General features: G+C 33.2%; 1 protein-coding gene across 1 annotated transcript; it reads left to right on the top strand.

Moving 5' to 3' along the window:
* The first annotated feature begins 5,818 nt into the window (after positions 1-5,818).
* Positions 5,819-22,059, top strand: LOC124532828 (luciferin 4-monooxygenase-like). The gene is made up of 11 exons (XM_047107918.1): positions 5,819-6,011; positions 7,044-7,251; positions 8,277-8,472; positions 8,853-8,999; positions 9,665-9,815; positions 10,752-10,886; positions 11,911-12,042; positions 18,222-18,302; positions 19,763-19,909; positions 21,083-21,248; positions 21,883-22,059. The coding sequence occupies exons 1-11, from the start codon at positions 5,934-5,936 to the stop codon at positions 22,008-22,010; spliced, it is 1,569 nt and encodes a 522-aa protein (XP_046963874.1). The 5' UTR covers positions 5,819-5,933; the 3' UTR covers positions 22,011-22,059.
* The last annotated feature ends 650 nt before the right edge of the window (positions 22,060-22,709 follow it).

The following is a 22,709-nucleotide window of genomic DNA, read 5'->3' as shown; positions in this document are numbered from 1 at the left end:
GACGAATAGCGTCGAATGGCTCGATTGGGAGCAATTTCTATTGGTTGTATCAATCGGCAGTAACCGGTGTTATTGAATTTCCGATGCTACATCTAAGTTGTGTCGTGCTCACACGATGACCAGCATATTACATTATATGATGACATCTCATTATGACGCACGAATTTAATTACAAATAATGCATATCATTACACATTCTTAATTGTAAATTACATTGATTATCCATTTTTTACACAAAATTAAATAAGGAAAACATAAACAATTTACGTACATTGATACCTTCGCCTGCATAATTAAAAAAGTAAAGTAAAAAATAACAGCCTGTAAATTTCCCACTGCTGGGATAAGGCCTCTTTTTCCAATAAGGGTTTGGAACATATTCCACCAGACTGTTCCAATACGGATTGGTATAATGCACATGTGGCAGCATTTCGATGAAATAAGACACATGCAGGTTTCCTCACGATGTTTTCCTTTACCGCCGAGCATGAGATGAATTATAAACACAAATTAAGCACACACATATATATAGTGGTGCTTGCCTGAGTTTGAACCCAAAATCATCGCTTAAGATGCACACGTTCTAACCACTGGGCCATCTCAGCTCCTAATTATTAAAGTGCAAAACTAGTTACAAACTAATGAATAATGACTAAGGATAATCAAATGGATATTTATTGCTATTGATAGTAACAAATTATTCTTGACCTGCGCAATAAATGATTCCACGATGATAATGCTTAAATAAGTGAAGGCAGGTAAGGTTTAACGATTAGATAAGAAAGCTATGAAATTAACTCAAAATTGACGTTTTTACGGGATGATTCATAAACGTAAATCATACTAGATATCCTTAAATCCACCACAACCTTTCTGTGACACCAGCTTTCGTCCGCCATTTTTTCGAACACCTCTTTTTTTTATTTTCAACCGACTTCAAAAAGGAGGAGGTTATCAATTCGTCTGTACTTTTTTTTTATGTTTGTTACCTCATTACTTTTTACTGGGTGGACCGATTTTGATATTTTTTTTTTGTTTGAAAGGTAGTGCTTCCCGTGGGGTCCCATTTTAATTTTCTTTTTTTCCGATGATGGTATCCGTATGAAAACGACATAAGTCTTAAATTTGCATTAAGTATGTGCGCGATAAATAGGTGAATAACTCAAAATTGGTTGGCACAATTTTGATGATTCTTTTTTTATTATAAAATATATACTTTAAGGGTAGTTTGGTGAAAGTTTGGTAAGGTTCTGTGCATAGGATCCATCACAAATTAAGGGAACGGGAGGGAACGGAACAATTCTGAGGAGCACGTTAGCAATACTCGGTCGAATCTTTTATTTATGGGTTACTTGGATATTTGAATCACCTTCCGGAACGTGGTTATGTTTATTAGTAGTAGTTAGTAATTGTCATAATCGAATATTATAATCAACTAGCGACCCGCCCCGACTTCTCACGGGTGCAAAACTGATACTAAATATACTAAAGAATTTGTTTATTTACGACATCACATTGCAAACTTCTAAACTTGTCAGTGTTTCTTTACTATATTGTTCATTTATTATATACACAAACCTTCCCCTTGAATTACATTATCTATTAAAAAAAACCGCAACAAAATCCGTTGCGTAGTTTTCAACCGACTTCCAAAAGGAGGAGGTTATCAATTCGTCTGTATTTTTTTTTTTTTTTTTTTTTTTATGTTTGTTACCTCATAACTTTTAACTGGGTGGACCGATTTTGATAATTTTTTTTTGTTTGAAAGGTAGTGCTTCCCGTGGGGTCCCATTTTTTTTATTTTTTTTTCCGATGATGGTATCCATGTGAAAACGACATAAGTCTTAAATTTGCATTATGTATATGCGCGACAAATAGGTGAATAACTGAAAATCACGTTAACCAATTTTGATAATTCTTTTTTTATTATAAAATATATTCAAGGGTAATTTGGTGAAAGTTTGGTAAGGTTCTGAGCACAGGATCCATGACAAAGTAACGGAACGGAAGGGAACGGAACAATTCTGAGGAGCACGTTAGCGATACTCGGTCGAATCTTTTATTTATAGGTTATTTGGATATTTGAGTCACCTTCCGTAATGTGGTTATGTTTATGAAATTATCATAGTCGAATATTATAATCAACTAGCTACCCACCCCGGCTTCGCACGGGTGCAATACTGATACTAAATATACTACAGAATTTGTTTATATACGACATCACATCGCAAACTTCTAAAATTATCAGTGTTTCTTTACTATATTGTTCATGTTTTATATACACAAACATTCCCCTTGAATCACACTATCTTTTAAAAAAAACCGCATCAAAATCCGTTGCGTAGATTTAAAGATATAGGGACAGAGAAAGCGACTTTGTTTTATACTATGTAGTGATGGAACTCCTATACGGCTCGCAGTTAGGGTGCGATATGGGGCAGAATTTCTTACTATCTTTAATCAAATTTTGTGTATGTGATGTGATGTCATATGATGTACGAAATATAGTTGGTCTTTTTCAAAGTTTTTTGCTGAGTTCGATTACAGCTCTTTCGAGGGATCCTTGTAGTTTACGCCGCGTGACGTATTAAAACCACATTTCGAAAGTGTATTTTTGCTTTATTCAAAAGTTTCTTTTGAAATTGTCCCCGAAGTTATTTCTGATTCATATTAAAGGCACGCTTAATCTATCCATATTAAGAAAAAATAGTTAGTCTACATAAGCTTCACTTAAAATCAAAAAATAAATAAAAAAATTAACAAAAAGAAAAACCGACTTCAAACAAAACACTATTTTGAAACAAATAAAAATGCACTAAAAAGTAATAATAATAATTGCATATTTAACATATTTTTTAGAGTCCTCCTAGGTAAAATGAAATGAAAAATATTAGACTACTTAAAAGTCAATTTACGATTATATAATGTAGTTATAATTATTGCTATATTTGGAGTCGGTGTCAGCCAAGAAAACCCTATAATATATTTCTTACAAATTACCTTTTATACGATAATATACTGGGTTAATCAAGGGGCTCGTATCGCTTATTTCTTTTGATTGTTGAGGCTTGTGCCCGTGGCTGACGCCGGCTCCAAATATAACAATAACTATAACTGCATTATATAATCGTAAATTGACTTTTAAGTAGTCTAATATTTTTCATTTCATTTTACCTAGGAGGACTCTAAAAAATATGTTAAATATGCAATTATTATTATTACTTTTTAGTGCATTTTTATTTGTTTCAAAATAGTGTTTTGTTTGAAGTCGGTTTTTCTTTTTATTAAAATTTTTATTTATCTAATTTAAATAATAATTTAAAACTTAATTGAAAACAATTATTTTTGAAGCCAGTGCAAACAAGGAAACTATCATTTTTAAATGTCACTGCCGTTCCTAGGTTTATTTTTCATTGGTTTTAGTCCATACAAATATGGTCTCACACATGCACTCCACAGACCATAAAAATTGTTTATATACATAACGAGAGGTTAGGCATCAACTCGTTTTCAGACAAGATTGCTCGTAATCATTTTTTTTCCGACAATTTTTGGCTGTCATTTGTTCTTCTAAGTCATCAGGTCAAAACAAAGTCGCGGTCTCTGTCCTTATATACCTGAGTACTATGCTTAAATTTTAAAAACTACGCAACAGATTTTGATGCGGTTTTTTAATAGATAAAGTGATTCGAGAGGAATACAGTAAAGAAACACTGGTAATTTTAGAAGTTTGTAATGTGATGTCGTAAATAAACAAATTCTTTCTTATATTTAGTATCAGTATTGCACCCGTGCGAAGCCGGGTTGGTCGCTAGTGTACGATAAAAAATAAATCCTAATTAAACTTTTTTCTACTTCGCAAACATACAAACAAAATCTAAAGAATGCATCGCAATTTCCAATATATTATAGGTATTCAATATTTTATTCATATTCCGGATATAACCTGTCTAAGTCTGGATAAACTGGTTGTAGTAGGGGAAATTGAAGGTAAAAGGTATAGCGGTCGATTACCTACCCGCTCAAGATTCCGGCTGCCCTGAGGCTAGTCGAGAAAGTGGTGGGGAGGAAGCTAGTCGACACATCGGAGAAAGCATTCCAGGACAAGCATTACGTTCAGAAATGAAGCGTAAGAAGATGAACATTGAATATTAAACAGTGGTATTAAGTGATATGAATTGCACTACAGATAAAATAAATAGCAATATACGTTATGATTAGAAAATTTTCCTAAGGAAATTCTTTATTGGAATTGTTTTTTGTACAGAACTTTTTGTGATTTAGAAGAAGGATCAGTGTCATCCCATACAGCGCTTATATTAGTATTTAGTTACAATACTATTCATATAAACGAAATAATTTGTTTTAGTTATAAATAAATAAAAAATGATAATCAATTGAATATTTTTTTAGGGTGGTATTTTTATATGTGATAGGATACTGATGGAAAGTGAGTACCACCGCCTATTGACATCTGTAACATTTGTAGTACACCGCCTATTGACATCTAAACATTTGGCTTGTAGGTGCGTTGCCGGAATTTAAGAAAGGACGCTCTTTTCTTCCGACGGCGAAAGTTGGTTCCACAGAGAAGTGCGAGGCGGAAAATGTGTTAAAAATCGCACTGTTGTGGATTTTCGAACATCAAGATAGAAAAGTAATAGTTCTTTTATGATGTTTGTGTTTTTTGTGTATGTTAACGAGAGCATGTGTTTATTTTACCAAGCATTTTATAACATCATTTGCAAATTAATACCTAGTACATACCTATTAGTAATATTAATATCTATTAAGTACCTACAAAATATGTCTAAGAATAAATAAAATTTTAACAAAAAGAAAAACCGACTTCAAACAAAACACTATTTTAAAACAAATGAATATGCACGAAAAAGTAATAAAAATAATTGCGTATTCAACATGTTTTTTAGAGTCTTCCTAAGTTAAATGAAATGAAAAATATTAGACTACTTAAAAGTCGATTAACGATTATATCATGTAGTTATAGTTATTGGTATATTTGGAGCCGGTGTCAGCCACGGTGCCCTTGCCCCAACAATCAAAAGAAAGAAGCGATACGAGCCCCTTGATTGATCCAGTATATTATTGTGTAAAAGGTAATTTGTAAAAAACATATTTGTCAAAGTATTCTCGTATTGTTTTTTGATAGATATACTGTAGGGTTTTATTGGCTGACACCGACTCCAAATATAACAATAATTATAACTATAACAAAATATATATATAATAATACACTACAAACAAAAAAAAAATATCAAAATCGGTCCACCCAGTGAAAAGTTATGAGGTAACAAACATAAAAAAAAAAAAAAAAAAAAAATACAGACGGATTGATAACCTCCTCCTATTTGAAGTCGGTTGAAAAAATAAATAAAATAACCCAATTTATAGTATTTTTTTTTGTTTAGTATTATATGGCAACCTTATAATTAATGTTAGTAAAAAATAATAATAATAATAAAAGCAAACAAAACAACGCAGAAACAAACACAAAAATAATAAACGCCATTTTTAGACAGAATGTAGCCGTATCCAGTGGCGCAGTATTTATTTCTGAGTTGTATTTCGTTATTTCGTCTCTTAACTCTATTGTGACAGCCATTAATTCTATACAAGTCTATCCAGTGTTACAATCAGCTAAAAGGCGAGACTCATTTCCGGGCATATACATACTTCTATAAACTGTTTCGGGATTTTACGTGCCTGTAGAAGCTTGCAGTTTTACGTGTATCAAGTGATATTTTCCTTAAATGCAAAATTTACCTACATATTTAATACAAGTATTTATCGTAGACTACGCAAACACAAGTTGACTTCTTAACAGGGAAGTTGTCCGTTCTTTTAAAAGTTATTATTCGGAAATCAAGGATAGTGAAAAGATTTTATCAGGAGTACTTCTAATAAATATCAATATGGATACCGATTCTGATACCAGTATCGGACAGTTATTGTTTGAGAAAATGAAAACACATAACAATGCTGTATGCCAGGTATGTATGTATAATTAATTAAATTTTGTTTTAAATTTAATTAACAATTTGATGTAACTCAAACCCAACCAAGTCAGAGTTTTTTTAAATTAACTGAAATTCGCTTTAAAAGATTATAATCTTGTTATAATTGATTGTCATAATTAGCAGTGTGTTACCAGTGGCGGATTTACAAATCTGCCGCTAGTAGGCTAGTAGGCTATTCAATTTTTGCCGCCCCTACTTTTTTTGCAACATTAACGATTTATGTTCTAACGTCCTCATTACATCGGTTTTTTTCCCGATATTAGTATGATTATATACTAGGTGATATTTCTGTCAGTTACTAGATTATTTTTCGAACCCGCTATGTAGTAACGAGTATAAAGATTGCGGACGTAATGTGTATACATATAATTATAAGTTTTTTTTCATATATTATTTAACTAAGAATCTATATAAATTTAAAACAATGATAACTTTAACCAAAGTATAAATAAAACGATATTGTTTGTCAAGATATACTCGTATACGTAACAATTTACACAATTATTACTTGAATTTGCAAATTTTACTTGCGACATATTGGAAAGTCGTTCCCTTGTCGCTAACGGTGGTAGCTTTGTATTTAACATGTTGTACCCTGTTGTTTCACTCCCATTTTAGGGGTCGGTCGTTAGGTATAAAATATCCCATAATATTTGGGGTTCAATGTTGCATCAAATTCATTGATTTCGGTTCATTATTGACCGTGAAAGTGTAACACACAAACCGAGCCATATTAATATAGTATATATCTTACAAATATATTTGAATAAATTACATTTTGATCTCACTGTAGCACATTTTGCAATGCCGAAAACCTCTCGAGTTCTCATTCTATCTATTAAAAAAAACCGCATCAAAATCCTGTCATTTTAAAGATCTAAGAATTCATAGGGATAGACAGCGGTAAGCGACTTTCTTTAATAATACGTATATATTAAATGTATTTTACGTGAACATTAATTAATAATATTTTAAATTGTAATTGAACAAAACGTTATGTTTTAGATTGATGCCGCAACAGGTGAGGAGGAATCCTATGCGTCAGTTTTATCCCGTTCTATTAAGATGGCCAGGGCATTGAGGGCATCCGGTCTGAAGCCTGGTGACGTAGTCGCCCTGGGGGGCAGGAACCACGTGAATCTACATATTCCATTTTACGCGGCTCTATTCAACGGATTGCCAGTGGTCGGTATTGATCCGTTTTTTAAATATGGTAAGTTTTTATTCTGCACTATACTTAAACTCAAATTCTTATGTTCAATATAGATACGATACACTTAATTACTTGATTTGGCTACAGAGGCATTTTGAACTCTTTTGGGATCCCATCGCAGAACCATATAGATTTCCCTACAAAAGAGTTACTGACTCTATGCAGTCGAGTAACAGGAGTAACAAGTTTGTGTTTGTTCCTTGTACCAATGTTATAAAAGAACATTTTCTCATAAAAACATTAATATTTTTTCGTACGTAGAAGCAACAGTTTAAATCTTGATATCTTTAAATTTATACCTTAATGAAAAAAATATAATAACTTCCTTCGTATCTCACTCGTAAAACGTTATAAATCAATACAGAGTGATAAGCTATTTTGGTACTTGTATGCATTAAAAACTCTTAATAGTAAACTCTTATAGTCAATATCATATAACACTTCTTGACATGTCACGGTCTTGTTCTGCGGCGAGTTTTACAGAGTACCTATATTTCTTGTTAGTTGTAGAATGGTGAATATTTCATTAATTTGATCGATGAGCAATGTAATTATTTGTTTACCTTAGCAATTGGAAAACGAGAATCTTTAATTAAGAAATTATTATTATCGCAATATTTTACAGAAAAAATAATGACAAAAATGTTATGATTAAATGTTTATATTTCGCCGTGTAAATAGTGGTCGTATTACTAATTATATTTGCTTGCATATATATTGCTACATACTTACTACGTACGTCCCTATTCCCTATTTTTTCATTTTATTTTACCATAGTAGTCGATGTATTTATCGTTATTTCTAGTTTAACTAAGATTTATTTACTATAACTTAACTGCCAGTTTCGATGATAACTTCGTCGATATTATAACCACCATTTCTCTCAGATCTCGGCTAATGACATCACGTACATACAATATGTAAATTGTGTACATGCTATTATTTTGTCCAGTAAAACTGTTGCCAGTGCAAAGCCAGCGACAACGACTGCCAACCGTAATTTTAATAAGTAACATTTATTTCAGACGAAGTTCGCACACTCTTCAAGCTGACGGAACCTAAAATAGCATTTTGCCAAATCGAGTCCTATAACACATATTCCGAAGTGGCTAAGGACCTAGGGCTTAGTACGAAGATAGTGAGCTTCGATGAAGGGGCACAATGCTCATTCTCGGAATTTATCGATACTTTTGACTATAATGAACCAGAGGAAAAATTCAAGTAAGTGATTCATTCCTGTATCCTATAATTCGAAAGACGAGCAAGTCAATTATTTGCTTAATTAAATTAGGTTTGATGAAACTTTTCAAAGACAAATTTGTGTATAACGTCAACATATGTTTGGGACACGTTTTGACGACTTTCTAAATATTGGTCAAAAATTTAATCAACTGCCATGTTTTGGTCCCATTTTATTGCCCAGTGTTTACTATAACCTAAATCTAATAATCTAATTCTAAATCACTTTTTTAAATAGTATTCTTTTGACAATCAAAATGGCCGCCTTGCTTCCTTCAAGACAAATGCTCTGCGTGATTGCCAGTAACAACACTATTTTCAAAGACATACCTTCAAATATATGATGTTATATTCAATCGTAGGATTGCAGACTTCGATATTGACAAAATCTACGCGTTCCTAGTCAGTACGAGTGGTACCACCGGAAAGGTAAAGATAGTCGCCTTCAACCACAAGCCCTTCCTGTTAAAAATAGTATGGCTTCTGCGTCAGTACAACTACGACAAACAGTAAGCATGACAAATTACTATTATTAATTAAACGTATGTCTATTTTCTATGCAATTTTCCTTAATTAACATAATATTGATTTTATTAAGTCACATGTCACAAGTTCAGTATTCATATCGTGCTTACGATTAAGTAAATTATCGCCAGGAAACCAGAATAAAACACTACGAAAAGTTTCCATTTCACTGAGGAAGAAATTATAAATAATTATATAATTATCTAGACGAGATGCCCAATGATTAGCTTATGTTAAACTTAACAGAAGATTACGGGTCCAACTCAGCATATCTAAGTTTTCAAGCGCATTTATGTCAATATTTCAATTCGTGTTAGACGATAAAGGACAACAGCGAAAAGAAAACATGTGTTAGATGCCATTACACGTGTTTTGACCAACCCACGTTGAGACGGCGTGTTGGAATAAACCAAGAGCCTCACACTCAAAAGGTCTTTTGTCTATCAGGACATTTACAAGTTGTTACCTTTTTACCTTTTCAATTTTGAATATTGTAATGATAAAAATTCAATGCGTAATACATCAAATTCTTGCTTAAGTCCCATTGAAAGGTCAGATTTGGGAGCAAAACTTAATGACAAAATTTTGACGTGATTCTGTTAACTCTGCTAAATTTCGTTAACTTTGATGTGTTTCTTTTTCTAAATAGCCCGAAAAAAATGGTCCTCAATCTATCACCCGTGAATTGGATATCGAATTATTTCATGTCTGTGGGCAACGTCATTATTGGAGACACGAAGCTGCAGACCTCAATACCCGATAGCTACGAGCACATTATCGATGTCATCAACAAATACAGGGTAAGTAATGTCTAGACACGCGGTGGCATGTCAAGCCAAGTTCAACTAAAGAACTGGCGAGCAGCACGTGTGTATTACACGAACCATTTGGAACTACATTATGCTTTAACCTAATTCACCTAACTTGATACAAATCACTTCGTGGGTCACCCAGTAATCTGCCTGATCCCTTGGTAATACGACACCTCTGTAATCTAACTTGTCACATATTATTGAAAATTTTTTTGACAATCTTCGGTAATATAGATACATAATTGAACAGGTTTCAACTTGTACGCAGCAATATTGAACTCAGCGCGTTTTTTTTTTTATTCTGATTGCTGAGCTTGAATGTGACTATTCTTTGTAAAAAAGCATAGAAGGTCTTAGTTCGTACTCTATAATCAGAAAAATTGGATAGTCCGACACTGCCTTACAAAACATTTGTCGTTTTATTTCCTTACTTGACGATATCTGCCAGGTCACTCTATGTAAGCTGCGTATAATAATTCGTGATAAGGAAAAGAGTTCTTTACTCCTATTCGAATGTTATATTATTATATATGGCTTGTATAGTATCATCGTTATATACTTTTGTTATTTTATTCTACTGTGTGCGTTACAACGTTTAAATGACGTAAACATTCTTAACTTAGGACTTAAGATAAAATTTAATGTGATATTTTACGTGAACCTGTCTTAATATGACACCTCAAAATGTTCGGTACCATATTAACTTCACTAAAGGAAATATAGGTTAGGATAACTTATCATTTTTACCCTGATTTAACCTTAAATTCGCTGAGGTAATGGCAAAAATAAATAATAAAATTATATGTACATACCAAATGGTATATTTGTGGAGTACCACAAGGAACATATATAATCAAAGGGGATATATTGATAAAAGATTGTTTTTATTTATTAAATGTCTAAAACATTTAATATTATTTACAGCCAGTCCAAGGATTGTTTAGCCCACCGTTCGTGACGTACCTCGTAAGCCAGAAAGATAAAGTTGATCTTACCTGCTTCAAAAACATTGGCATCGCTGGCTCAAAAATTTACCCAGGAGTTATGGTACAGTTAAAGGTAATATATAAAATAAACAATACAAAACAAATATAGCATGTTTGCCACAATGTTGGAAGCTTATTACTCCACACTGCTCCAAAAAGGGTTGGTGTATGCATATCCGGCAGATTTCTGTAATATTAGGATAACCACTATTTTATTTACGAGTAATTGACGTAAAATTTATAGCACCAAATCTCCGGTTATAGTTCACGTGTTCAAACTACTGAGCTATTGACCTTAAAATTATTTACTGGGGATAAAATGACAGTCGTTATGTACTACCAGATCATACAAACCGTAAATCAAGGTTGATATTACAAGCTCTTTAACTTTTCTTGTTTTAAACCGTCGGTATATAAACGGCATATTGTTCAAACGATATTAATTTCAAATTACATCTCTATGTCTAGATTTAAATCTTCACGAGTATAAAATCAGGAAATTTTGTCCGCCGTCTCTTGCTCGCAATTCATCACTAGTTTTTAAAACGTTTTCGGTTCTCACTTGCGATATATCAACAATACAACAACAACAACAATAACAATAACAGCAGCAGCCTGTAAATTCCCACTGCTGGGCTAAAGGCCTCCTCTCCCTTTGAGGAGAAGGTTTAGAACATATTCCACCACGCTGTTCCAATGCGGGTTGGTTGAATACACATGTGGCAGAATTTCTATGAAATTTGTCACATGCAGGTTTCCTCACGATGTTTTCCTTCACCGCTGAGCACGAGATGATAAACACAAATTAAGTACATAAATCAGCGGTGCTTGCCTGGGTTTCAACCCGCAATCATCGGTTAAGATGCACGCGTTCTAACCACTGGGCCATCTCGACTGCAATATATCAATACACTTTAATTATTATATAATTTAAATGTTATTCTTATTAAAGTTTTGATTGAATACCATTTCATTCTTCACTTCACTTCATATCTTTGAAGATTTGAATGAGAATAGAAGAGAAATGGTAGAAGTCGTTAGTTAACAGACCAAGTTCGAGTTCATATGAAAATAGTGAATATTATTAATAATTCCAGGAATTGCTAGCCAAGGATGCAATCGCCTTGGAGGCTTACGGTCAGACGGAAATGATGGGATCTGTCTTGGCTCCTAATCCTACAGGACCAAGTGAAAGCTGTGGAAGACCCTTGCCGATATACGCAATCAAGGTAATTAAATCATATGAAAAGTTAATAGAATAGATATAAAACAAATCTTGAAGAAACAGACACAAATAGGCTGCTTTTCTATCTTTATAATCTTCTCCCATAGAGGCTAATACCAGTAGGTGCTACATGAAATATAAGCCACCATTGATAACAGAAATATCATATGGCCTGATCTGGTACTCACTTATGTGTTGATTCAATGTAGAATCATCACATTCACTAAATCATAAGTCAATTAACCCCTTCCCTCCGGACCTCTGAGGTGTTCAGACGTGTTTAAGTTACCTCTTACAATTTTTTTTTTCTAATTAAAATTCCGTAATTTCACATTTAAATTTTGTTAAAATAATAGGAGTACATAAAACAAGCGAAGTATCAGGAGCGCAACACTTTCAGCGCCGGACTGTCATCATACTAGTGAGTGTTCAGTGTAATAACGTTTATTCAGTTTAACAGTGTAATAATTTATCAATAACACAAAGCGAGGGGTCTAAGTATATTGGACGGACAGCGATATTGTATGAAGCGCTCGATCACTGACCACTTTACAAGACCTCCGATGGACGCTTAGTGCTTATGGCATCCTGGTACTTAGCGTCGAATTACTTATCAAGTTGAAGCATATTTTATATTTTTAATATTTATTTACGTGATCTCTCATCACTTATGGGATCCTAGTATTGTCATATTAATAGAGTGAGCATCCTGCATGAAAAATGACAGACGATACAACTTCGGCCCCTGCAAATTTACAACACTATGCTTCAGAACCGGATCTTTGTTTATCGAAATCGCAACGAGACATAAAAATTACAAAGATTACCACTAGGAATAAAAAACGACGCGCAGAAGATGAGGTAACTGGAACGGAAAACATTATGGAGGCGATGAACCGCTTATTTGAAACTTTTTCACGAGATCAAGAGAAACGTTTTCATGAGCTCAAGTCCGCCGTGTCGAACATTGAAAAACAGAATACTGATATTTTTAATTCTCTGGATTTTTTGTCAGCCAAATATGATGAAGCGTTAAAGAAGATTCAGCTTTTAGAAAAAGAAAAAAAGGAGGACTTACATCGCATTCTTCTGTTGGAAGACAGAATTGAATCACTCGAGCGAAAGTCCAGATCATCGGGTATTGAAATACGTAATATACCTGTTCTCCAAGAAAGCAAAAAGAAAGATACAAAAGAAGAACTGTGCGACGTTATTGTTAATCTAGGAAAGACGGTAAACATAGAAGTTCAAGAGGAGAATATAAAAGATGTTCAGAGTTTTAAATCTACCAAAAACTCGTCTAAAACGATATCTGTTGAATTTACTTCAGCGATAACAAAAGATAAAGTGATGCTTGCTATCAAAAAGTTCAACCACGGAAAGAAATTCGAAGATAAACTTAATACGACCCACTTAGGATTTAAAGAAGGAAAAAAACCTATTTTTGTTTCGGAAATGCTAACAAAAAAAACGCATAAACTTTTCTATGCCAGTCGCCTTTACGCAAAAAATAACAATTTTACTTATTGTTGGACCTCCCGTGGCAATGTCTACCTACGCAAAGCAGAAAATAGCCCACAGATAAAGATAAATAGTGAATCCGATTTAGAAAAGTTAACTTGTTCAATATGACTATATAATATGTTTTCTATAGATACCTTAATTTTTTTGTTAATTATATTTATTTTGTATTATATTATTAAAATACACAAATACTCTAAATTATACTCAACACAGATACACTATTACATTATTAATAACATTACACATATGGAATATACAAACATGGAAAATTGCTCAGTTTCATTACAACTACAATATCTAATATTTATAGTAAACAATAGTAATACAAGGAATAATCTTGTCTCTTTTTGCACTCAAATCTTTAAAAAATCTACATTTACTATTAATATGTACAGGCCGCAAATATGTATGAAATTATCTATGATGTCATTTTTATGGTATTTACCCCATAAAAATGAGGACAATCGTTATTTGCCAAAATCTATATATTTCAGAATTCAATACGATTAACCATGTAATTATTACAGAGGACATAGATATATCCAATGAAATCACTTGTAAAGAATTAGATGACCCCAGTCAATGCTTAAATGCACTAGGCCTGGATTCGGAACTTGACAAAGGCCTTTTAATATTAACAGTAAACATACGTAGTATTAACTGCAATCTTGATTTGTTTCTTGTATTTATTTCTAAAATTAATATTTCGATTGATGTCTTGGTACTAACGGAATGTTGGACTAATGAAAGTTTTATTCCACCAAATATAAATAACTATATTATGCATTACACGAAGAATAGTCTTAACCAAAATGATGGTGTAGTGGCTTATGTAAGGGAAGAAATTAGTGCCACGTCCTATGAACCACACATGATTGAAGGCAACTGCTTAGTTTTAAATATACATAACACTACTACCATTTTATGTACATACAGACCGCCAAGCTTTAAAAATCCAAACCTTTTCATTGATTCTATGGATAAAATACTTAGTAATTGTACAACTAAAAATATAATTGTCACTGGCGATATGAATATTGATTTGTTGACTGGGGTTAGTAACATTGCAACAAACTACTTGAATTTTATGGCAATGCATGGACTTAAACAAGCGATTAATCTACCTACAAGAGATACAACATGCATTGATCATTTTATGGTAAAGGCAACAAATAAATTCCAAACTATTGTATTTAGTAAATTGACAGACCATTCCCCTATTTTGCTACATTTAGAAAAAAATAATATAAAATCTAACCCAATATTGTATAGAAAAACTAAAACTGATTTCCGCGGCATAAGTGAATTGCTTAAAAAGGAGACTTGGAATGACTTATATTGCATTACTGATGTTAACCAAGCAGCAGAATGCTTCACCTCAAAATTACAAAGTATTATTAATACGAATACTGTGATATCCACTGTACCGAAAAGAAAACTGCCATTAAAACCATGGATAACAGTAGGCGTTGTTAAATCTATTAGAAAGAGGGATAAAATTCATAGGAAACTAAAAAAAGATAAAAATAATGATCAATTAAAATTAGAATACTTAAATTATAGGAATATTTGTAATAAAATTATAAAATCATTAAAGAAAGAGTACTATAATACTAGACTAGAAGACAATAAAGGAAACATGAAAGAAACGTGGAATATAATTAAGGAAATGTGTAATATTAGTAAGAAAATAGTATCACCAATTGAGTTACTGAGTCTTAAAAATACTAAGATAGAATCTCTTGATGAAGTTAATTCATTTTTCACATCGATTGGATACAATTTGGCCAAAAATATACTTGAAAAACTACATACTACTGAATCGGGTTTAGCCATAAAAGCTAAAAGTAGTAATGCACCGGCAAAATCTATGTCATTATACTTGACAGATGCCAGTGAAGTCAGGTCTATAATTCGTAGCCTACGTTCCAACAGCGCTTCTGGTATCGACAAGATTCCAACTGCAGTGCTAAAATCTTTTGAAGATATCCTCTCACAACCGCTGGCTTATGTTTGTAACCTAAGTTTCGAATATGGGGTCTTTCCTAACATATTTAAACAAGCAGTTATCTGCCCAATTTATAAAGGAGGAAACAGAGAATTAGCTACAAATTATAGGCCTATTTCTTTATTGAGTACCCTCTCAAAGGTTCTAGAAAAAGTTACAAATAAAAGGCTTATGAATTATTTAAATAAAAATAAAATTGTACATGAAAACCAATACGGCTTTAGATCCAATAGATCAACAGAAGACGCTGTTTTGCGGTTAACAACCACAATAACAAGTTATATTGACAAAGGTGATAAGTGTATTGGTATATTCCTGGACCTTCAAAAAGCGTTCGATACTGTGTCTGTACCTATTTTACTCACAAGACTAGAAAACATTGGTATTAGAGGGAATTGTCTTTCGTGGTTTCGGGATTATTTGATCAATAGAAAGCAGTGTGTCCGTGTCGGAGAATATGTCAGCAACCAAAGTTCGGCATTATATGGTGTACCGCAGGGCAGCACGCTTGGTCCTACATTGTTTTTGATATACATAAACGAGTTATGTGGGGTGGAGCTGCAAGGAGCTAATATACAGATGTTTGCTGACGATACCGTTATTTTGGTCCACGGAAAAACATGGGATGATGCTAGATTTCGAGCTGAGAAGGCTATGAGTATCGTTTCAGCATGGTTAGAAGACAGTCTACTTTCACTTAACACAACCAAAACAAAATTTATAAGCTTTAGTAAGACGAAAGTAAATATTCCCCATATTCTTCCAATCCGTATCCATACCTATCCATGTAACCGACATCAAGATCTACCATACAGGCATTGTTATTGCGAAGAACTCGAACGAGTCAGTAATATCAAATATTTGGGAGTCACTATCGATGAAAATCTTAATTGGGCAGAACATATATTGCTATTGGCTAAACGAATAAGAAAGATGACCTACATATTTAAAAATCTTAAAATGATATCAAATGCCAAACTTATTATACAAATATATAAGGCACTTGCTGAGTCTATTCTAACTTATTGCATAAGTGCGTGGGGTGGTGCCGTTCAAAGTAATATAAATAAACTAGAATGTGCTCAACGAGCACTCCTAAAAGTCTCCATGTCACTTCCTTATCGACACCCTACTCGTGAAGTACTGCAGAAAGCCAATGTCTTATCAGTTAGACAATTATTTATATTAAAATGTATCCAAAGATATCATAAAACAATTGCAACCATACCTAAAGTTGTTAAAAGATTGAACTATGTACCACTCCCTAAAACAAAAAGCGTTTTTGCACAAAGGCAATACGAATCAATTGCACCCAGATTATACAACAAATTTAATGTTTTACATAATGCGAGCATTCTATCACACTTTAAATTAAAACAAACATTATTCAATTGGCTTAGTAACTTATCCTACGAAGATACAGAAAATCTATTATATATAAAGAAATAGATTGTAAATTGGGCAATTATACATTAATACAAAACACACACACACACACACACACACACACACACACACACACACACACACAAACAAACACAACACACACGCTACATTACTTTATATACATTAAGATGTAAAGTAAGTTTAATTTTGTCAGCAAAGTGTGTTTAATTTAATTTCTTTTTCTTCTTTTTCATACTGTATTGTTTATTTTATTATTATATTTATATATATACTGCTGTCATGTAAGATACAATTTGTAAAACACCTACCATTGTAGACAACTGAATGTATATTATTTTGGGAAGGAACTGACTCCTGAAACACAGTTTCACTAGTTCGGGAGCCAGAGCCACATTGTTTCTTTTGTAAATTTTGGTTGATTAATAAAGTTATTATTATTATTATTATTAATTAAAAACATCATAAGTCAATTAAACTCAACAACAAATCTTGTCAGAATTTTGTGATTTTAATGGATCATGTACTCAGTAGTTAAGAAAAATATTGACACTACATTTGCCCGGGGTTTAAACCCAGGTACTCGTTAACTGTATAGTATAACATAGTCACTAGACTTAAGGGGAAATCTATGTAAATAAAGGCACGTGGCACATAATAACATCCCACCTGAGCGCGAACCAAATTACATGTAAACACGACGAGGAAAACCTCAAAATGATTCATCGCAATAAAACGCGATCTCACAAATTATAAGCCCATTGTGACTTGCACTTCGCAAGAATTCCATTAAAAAAATATTTCATTCAATAAACGTATTCGTCATTACATTTAATTAATAGGAATTAGTCATCGGTCATTGGTTAAAATTCGACGGTCATATATTATTTGGAAAGATAGGAAAAATGAAACTTTTAAGATTTAGCAATAAAAAACCCAAGTATCAAGAGGACTTTTACTTGACTGTTTGAGTATCTAAACTTAACATAAACTATTAAAAACATTAATGAATTACACAGGTCTGTTAAAGTGTTCCGAAATTTAAAAAAATACTCAAAAAATTCCAGAACGTCAGGTTTTTTTATAAAACGCAAAATTATATTATAAAATATTAGTTTTCGGGTTAACTTAATCATAAAAGGTACAATTTTATTTAGATTACTGTTTTTAAATGTTTACAAGCCATAATTGTGCGCAAGCCTCTTTAGTGCGCGGTGATTTAATTATTGTTTTGTTGAATTTATTAGCTCGTCGATCCAAAGACTGGGTTAGAAGTGAAGGAGCCGTACATTACAGCTGAACTATGGGCAAAAGGACCAAGATTTACGGTGAGTTAATTTAAAAAATCAAATAATCAAATGCTTAAAGATTTTAAGCAAAAATAATTTTGTTGGAGCTTGTTGTAAAGTGCAGCATTTCTATTTTGTGTAGTCGGGTAACAGAAGTAACAAGAATCAAAATTAAATTAAAGGACTTTATTCAAGTGGTCTTTTAGGCACTTTTCCTTCTTCTCAAGATCTTTGCCATTTGTAGTAAAAAAGCATATACATCATAATAATAGAAAATAAACATTTTTATGAACAATTGAATGTATATGTATGTTATATTTGATTGCATCTCCGTAATTATTTTTATAACATAAAAATTTAGATTGTATAAAATATTATCAATCAAAATTTTAAATTACAATATAAATCTGTACGAGCGTAATCCTTTTCCTTATCACATTTAAATTACCTATTTATTATCTTTTATACCGCTATAGTATATACATATATGTATATATATGTATGTGACAGTCACGAAACACAATCTTGTTTGCTAAAGTGACTTGTGTTTCGAGTTTTCCTGTAATGAGGACTGGAGTGTCTTTCGACTGTGTTGGTCTCAAATTTTTCCTTGATTTAATACTGAGATTATAAGGCTATATATCTCAAAAAAATATTCATATATGTGATATATCATGAGCTGATATTTGAGCATGGATGTGGATGGATATGGAGGTAGAGGACGACCAAGGAAACGATGGATGGATTGTGTGAAAGACGATATGGTGAGAAATAGTGTTACTTGTGAGATGACGTCTGACAGAGAAGTATGGAAGGAGAAGACATGCTGTGCCGACCCCAAATAAAATTGGGAAAAGGGCAGGAGGATGATGATATATGATGAGCCGATTAATTCTACGGCTGGTATTGTTATACTAAAGTAAAACGGCTAAATCAATTGGGCCTGAAAAACAAATAACTACTGTACTATTTTTATCAATAAAATACAGTAAAATACATTATTTATATTGTACTGTATATTGACGTTGTTATACATCGCGCTTTTGATTGTAGTCCATACTAATATTATAAACGTGAAAGAAACTCTATCCTTCGGACTGTCGTTCTTTCACTACGAAATGAATGAATGGAATTTAATGAAATTTGGTATGAAGTAAACTTGAACTACAAGGAAGCACATATAGTACTATGTGCTACGTCTAATTTGTGTCGTACTATACGTTACTCTTTTGCTTAACACTTGACAACCAACTCTCTTAAACGTTCTCATCTTAAGCTTCTATCACCAAAGATCGTCTGAGAGAGATAAGACCGCCTTTGCGCATCATTCATTGATTTTTATTTGTTTCTTTAATATCCAATAACTGTCGTGTGATGTGTTGTGCAATAAAGTATTTTAAATAAATAAATAAACTCGGGCGAAGTAGGCGACAACTAGTTTACATATGTATATATAAAGATAGGAAAATTTAAAACTAATCTGATCATTGTAATTTTAGGAATATTACAATGATCCAGAAGAAACCGCGAAGGCGTTTACGGAAGACGGCTATTTCAAAACAGGCGATTTACTGTACAAAGACGAAAACGACAACTACTTCTACGTGGATCGACTTAAAGCACTTATTAAATACAGAAACTCTCATGTAAGTAAACAAATAATTTATATTATAAGTACCATTATATATTACATAACTACCATTAAATAACTACCATTATATCTCATCAGATATTCTACCGCCCGAAAACAGTAGTCAGTACTGCTGCGTTACTGATTTGAAGGGTGTGTGAGCCAGTGTAACTACAGACACAGGAGACATGACATCTTCGTTCATAGAGTTGCTTATAGGGGGCCAACGAGCAGGTGGCATCATCTGGTGGAAAGCGATCACCAACGCTCATGGTTATCTGCAACACCGGGGGGCTTGCAGGTGGTTTGCCGGCCTTTAAGGAATACATTTGGTAGCGTATTGCCGATATAATAAATGGTTAATATTTCTTACAGCGTCATTGTCTATTGGTGATGGCGACCACTTACCATCAGGTGGCTCGTATGCTCGTCCGCCAACTTATATACATAAATAAACTTGGTGCTGAACTGACGTATGAACGAAACCTACCTCCACAATTACATGGCATGGATAGCCTTCCGTGCAGCCTATTTATCGTAACTACTATCGAACAAGGTCAAAGACATCTACCTCTTCTTATAACAAAGGCGGGTGGGCTTATGGGCGACCTGATTATAAGTAACACCTATCAGAATACAATAATACTAAGAATTGCTACTAATGAGGCAGTACCCACCAAGACCGGCTTGTACAAAGCCTAGGCTGTTTATATAATTTTACGACCTTCGTTGTCGAGTGGTGTGTACACCGACTTTCATGAGTACGCCACTCCGAGGTTCCGGGTTCGATTCCCGGCCGAGTCAATGTAGATTATCATTGGTTTTCTAAGTTGTCTTGGGTCTAGGTGTTAGTGGTACCGTCGTTAGTTCTAATTTTCTATAACACACGTGCTTTAGCTATTTACATTGGAATCAGAGTAATGTATGTGATGTTGTCTCATATTTATTTTATTTATTTATATCAGATGTAGCACTTTTCAAAAATTCGCCTATTCATAGTTTATTACACATAGAAATTAATATTATGTTGCAGTAGTACTTTCAACTGGCAAAGCGTGTTGCTGAAATGTTTATCAGACGAAAAAATCTGCTGAAACAAAAAGGCCATTCTGGCCAGAAAAAGTATATTGAAATGTCAGTAATCTTTTAAAAAACTTTAAAAAGTTATGTTATGTTATTTTGTCTACAGGTAATACCGATGGAATTGGAAGAACTGATAAGTACGCATCCTGGTGTGAAGCACGTCTGTGTAATCGGCATTAGTGATCCCCTCGATGGCGAGAGACCAGTCGCTTGTGTGGTGAAAGAAAACGGTAACAAAGTCAGCGCTCAGGAAATAAAGGACCTTGTCGCAAGTAAGCAACCTTTGTGTAACTTACTACCCCCTCTGAGGAAGGTCTACTGCCTCCCGGGTCAGTCCAAAAGTAATTGACGTCTGTCAAATTCTCATCGTAATTAATTAGAAGGACTTTGTCGCTATAAGATATTTATAACGCAATAGTCCTTTGACATGTACATGACAATGTAGGTTTCCTCACGATGTTTTACTTCAGCGCCGAGCACGAGATGAATTATGAACACAAATTAAGCACATATATATATAGTGGTGCTTGCCTGGGTTTGAACCCGCAATCATCGGTTAAAATGCACGCGTTCTAACCACTGTGCCATCTCAGCTCTGAATAAGTTACTTTGATAGTAATTTTACTTGTAAAATACGATAGTTACATATTTTAAAAGACCATGTCTCATTCAAAAAAGGAACACACACTGACAGATTGTTTTGTTCGATTTACAAATTTTACGAAATACTGATCGCTCATCACCATCTACCAATTAGAATTAAGAGTAAAGTCAATCTGACATTAAGCTGCGTTTACAAAATTTAAAGGACATAAATAATATTTAAGCAAATGATAACACATAATAAGCCTTCATATAAAACTTCCTAGTACTTATAATCTTATTTACTCTATTTATTTTTTATAGGTAAGCTGTCAAAAAACAAACAACTGCGCGGTGGCGTTGTTTTCCTCGAGAGTTTACCGTTTACGTCATCACAAAAAGTCGCCAGGAACAAACTACAGCAGATGGTTGAAAGTATGACACGGGAATAGTAATTCTTTTTGAATAGGAGTGTAATTAATCTTAAGAATTTAAACATAGCGCCGCTATCTAAATAAATAAGATGTAAGCCACTATCATAATATTTTTTATTCAAGTAGGCTCGTTAAAGCACTTTGAATCTTCAAATCTAATCAGTATCATTCAAAACTTTACAATGCACAACTTTACAATACAAAGCGTTTTTGTATCGAATGCGTTTTTATATTTAAATACTACCACCGTTTCGGAAAGTAGCCTCTACTAAGAAGAAACGGAAAGAAACTCTTATAGTTGCTCTTTTAAATTAAACAGTTTAACAACGCTGTTTTTTCATGTGATGTAACACGAGATCAACAGTGCAATTCTGTAAAAAATCGCTTCATAATTCACTCGTGCCATATTCACAACCTATTTATAAAGATACGCCATTTTGATACGCATATCCTAATTAATAACAATTATAGTGGTAAGGGTCGGATGTTACAATCTGATATTTGAGTGAGTTTCGAAATTCTTGTTACAGAATAGCCTTTCTGCAGAACTCCGTTCGTATCTCACTCGTGAAATATTGACAAACAGCTTGCTAACAATTATTATAGTCGATGTATATCACGCTCATGCTCCTTTATATAAATCAAAATCAAAATAAACTTTATTCAAGTGGGCTTTTACAAGCACTTTTGAATCGTTAATTAACAATTAAGTGAAGC

This window comes from Vanessa cardui, chromosome 10, assembly GCF_905220365.1.
Source record: "Vanessa cardui chromosome 10, ilVanCard2.1, whole genome shotgun sequence".
Lineage (NCBI taxonomy): Eukaryota > Metazoa > Arthropoda > Insecta > Lepidoptera > Nymphalidae > Vanessa > Vanessa cardui.
Note: the sequence above shows the minus strand (reverse complement) of the source record. Positions and strands in the feature narration are given on the sequence as shown.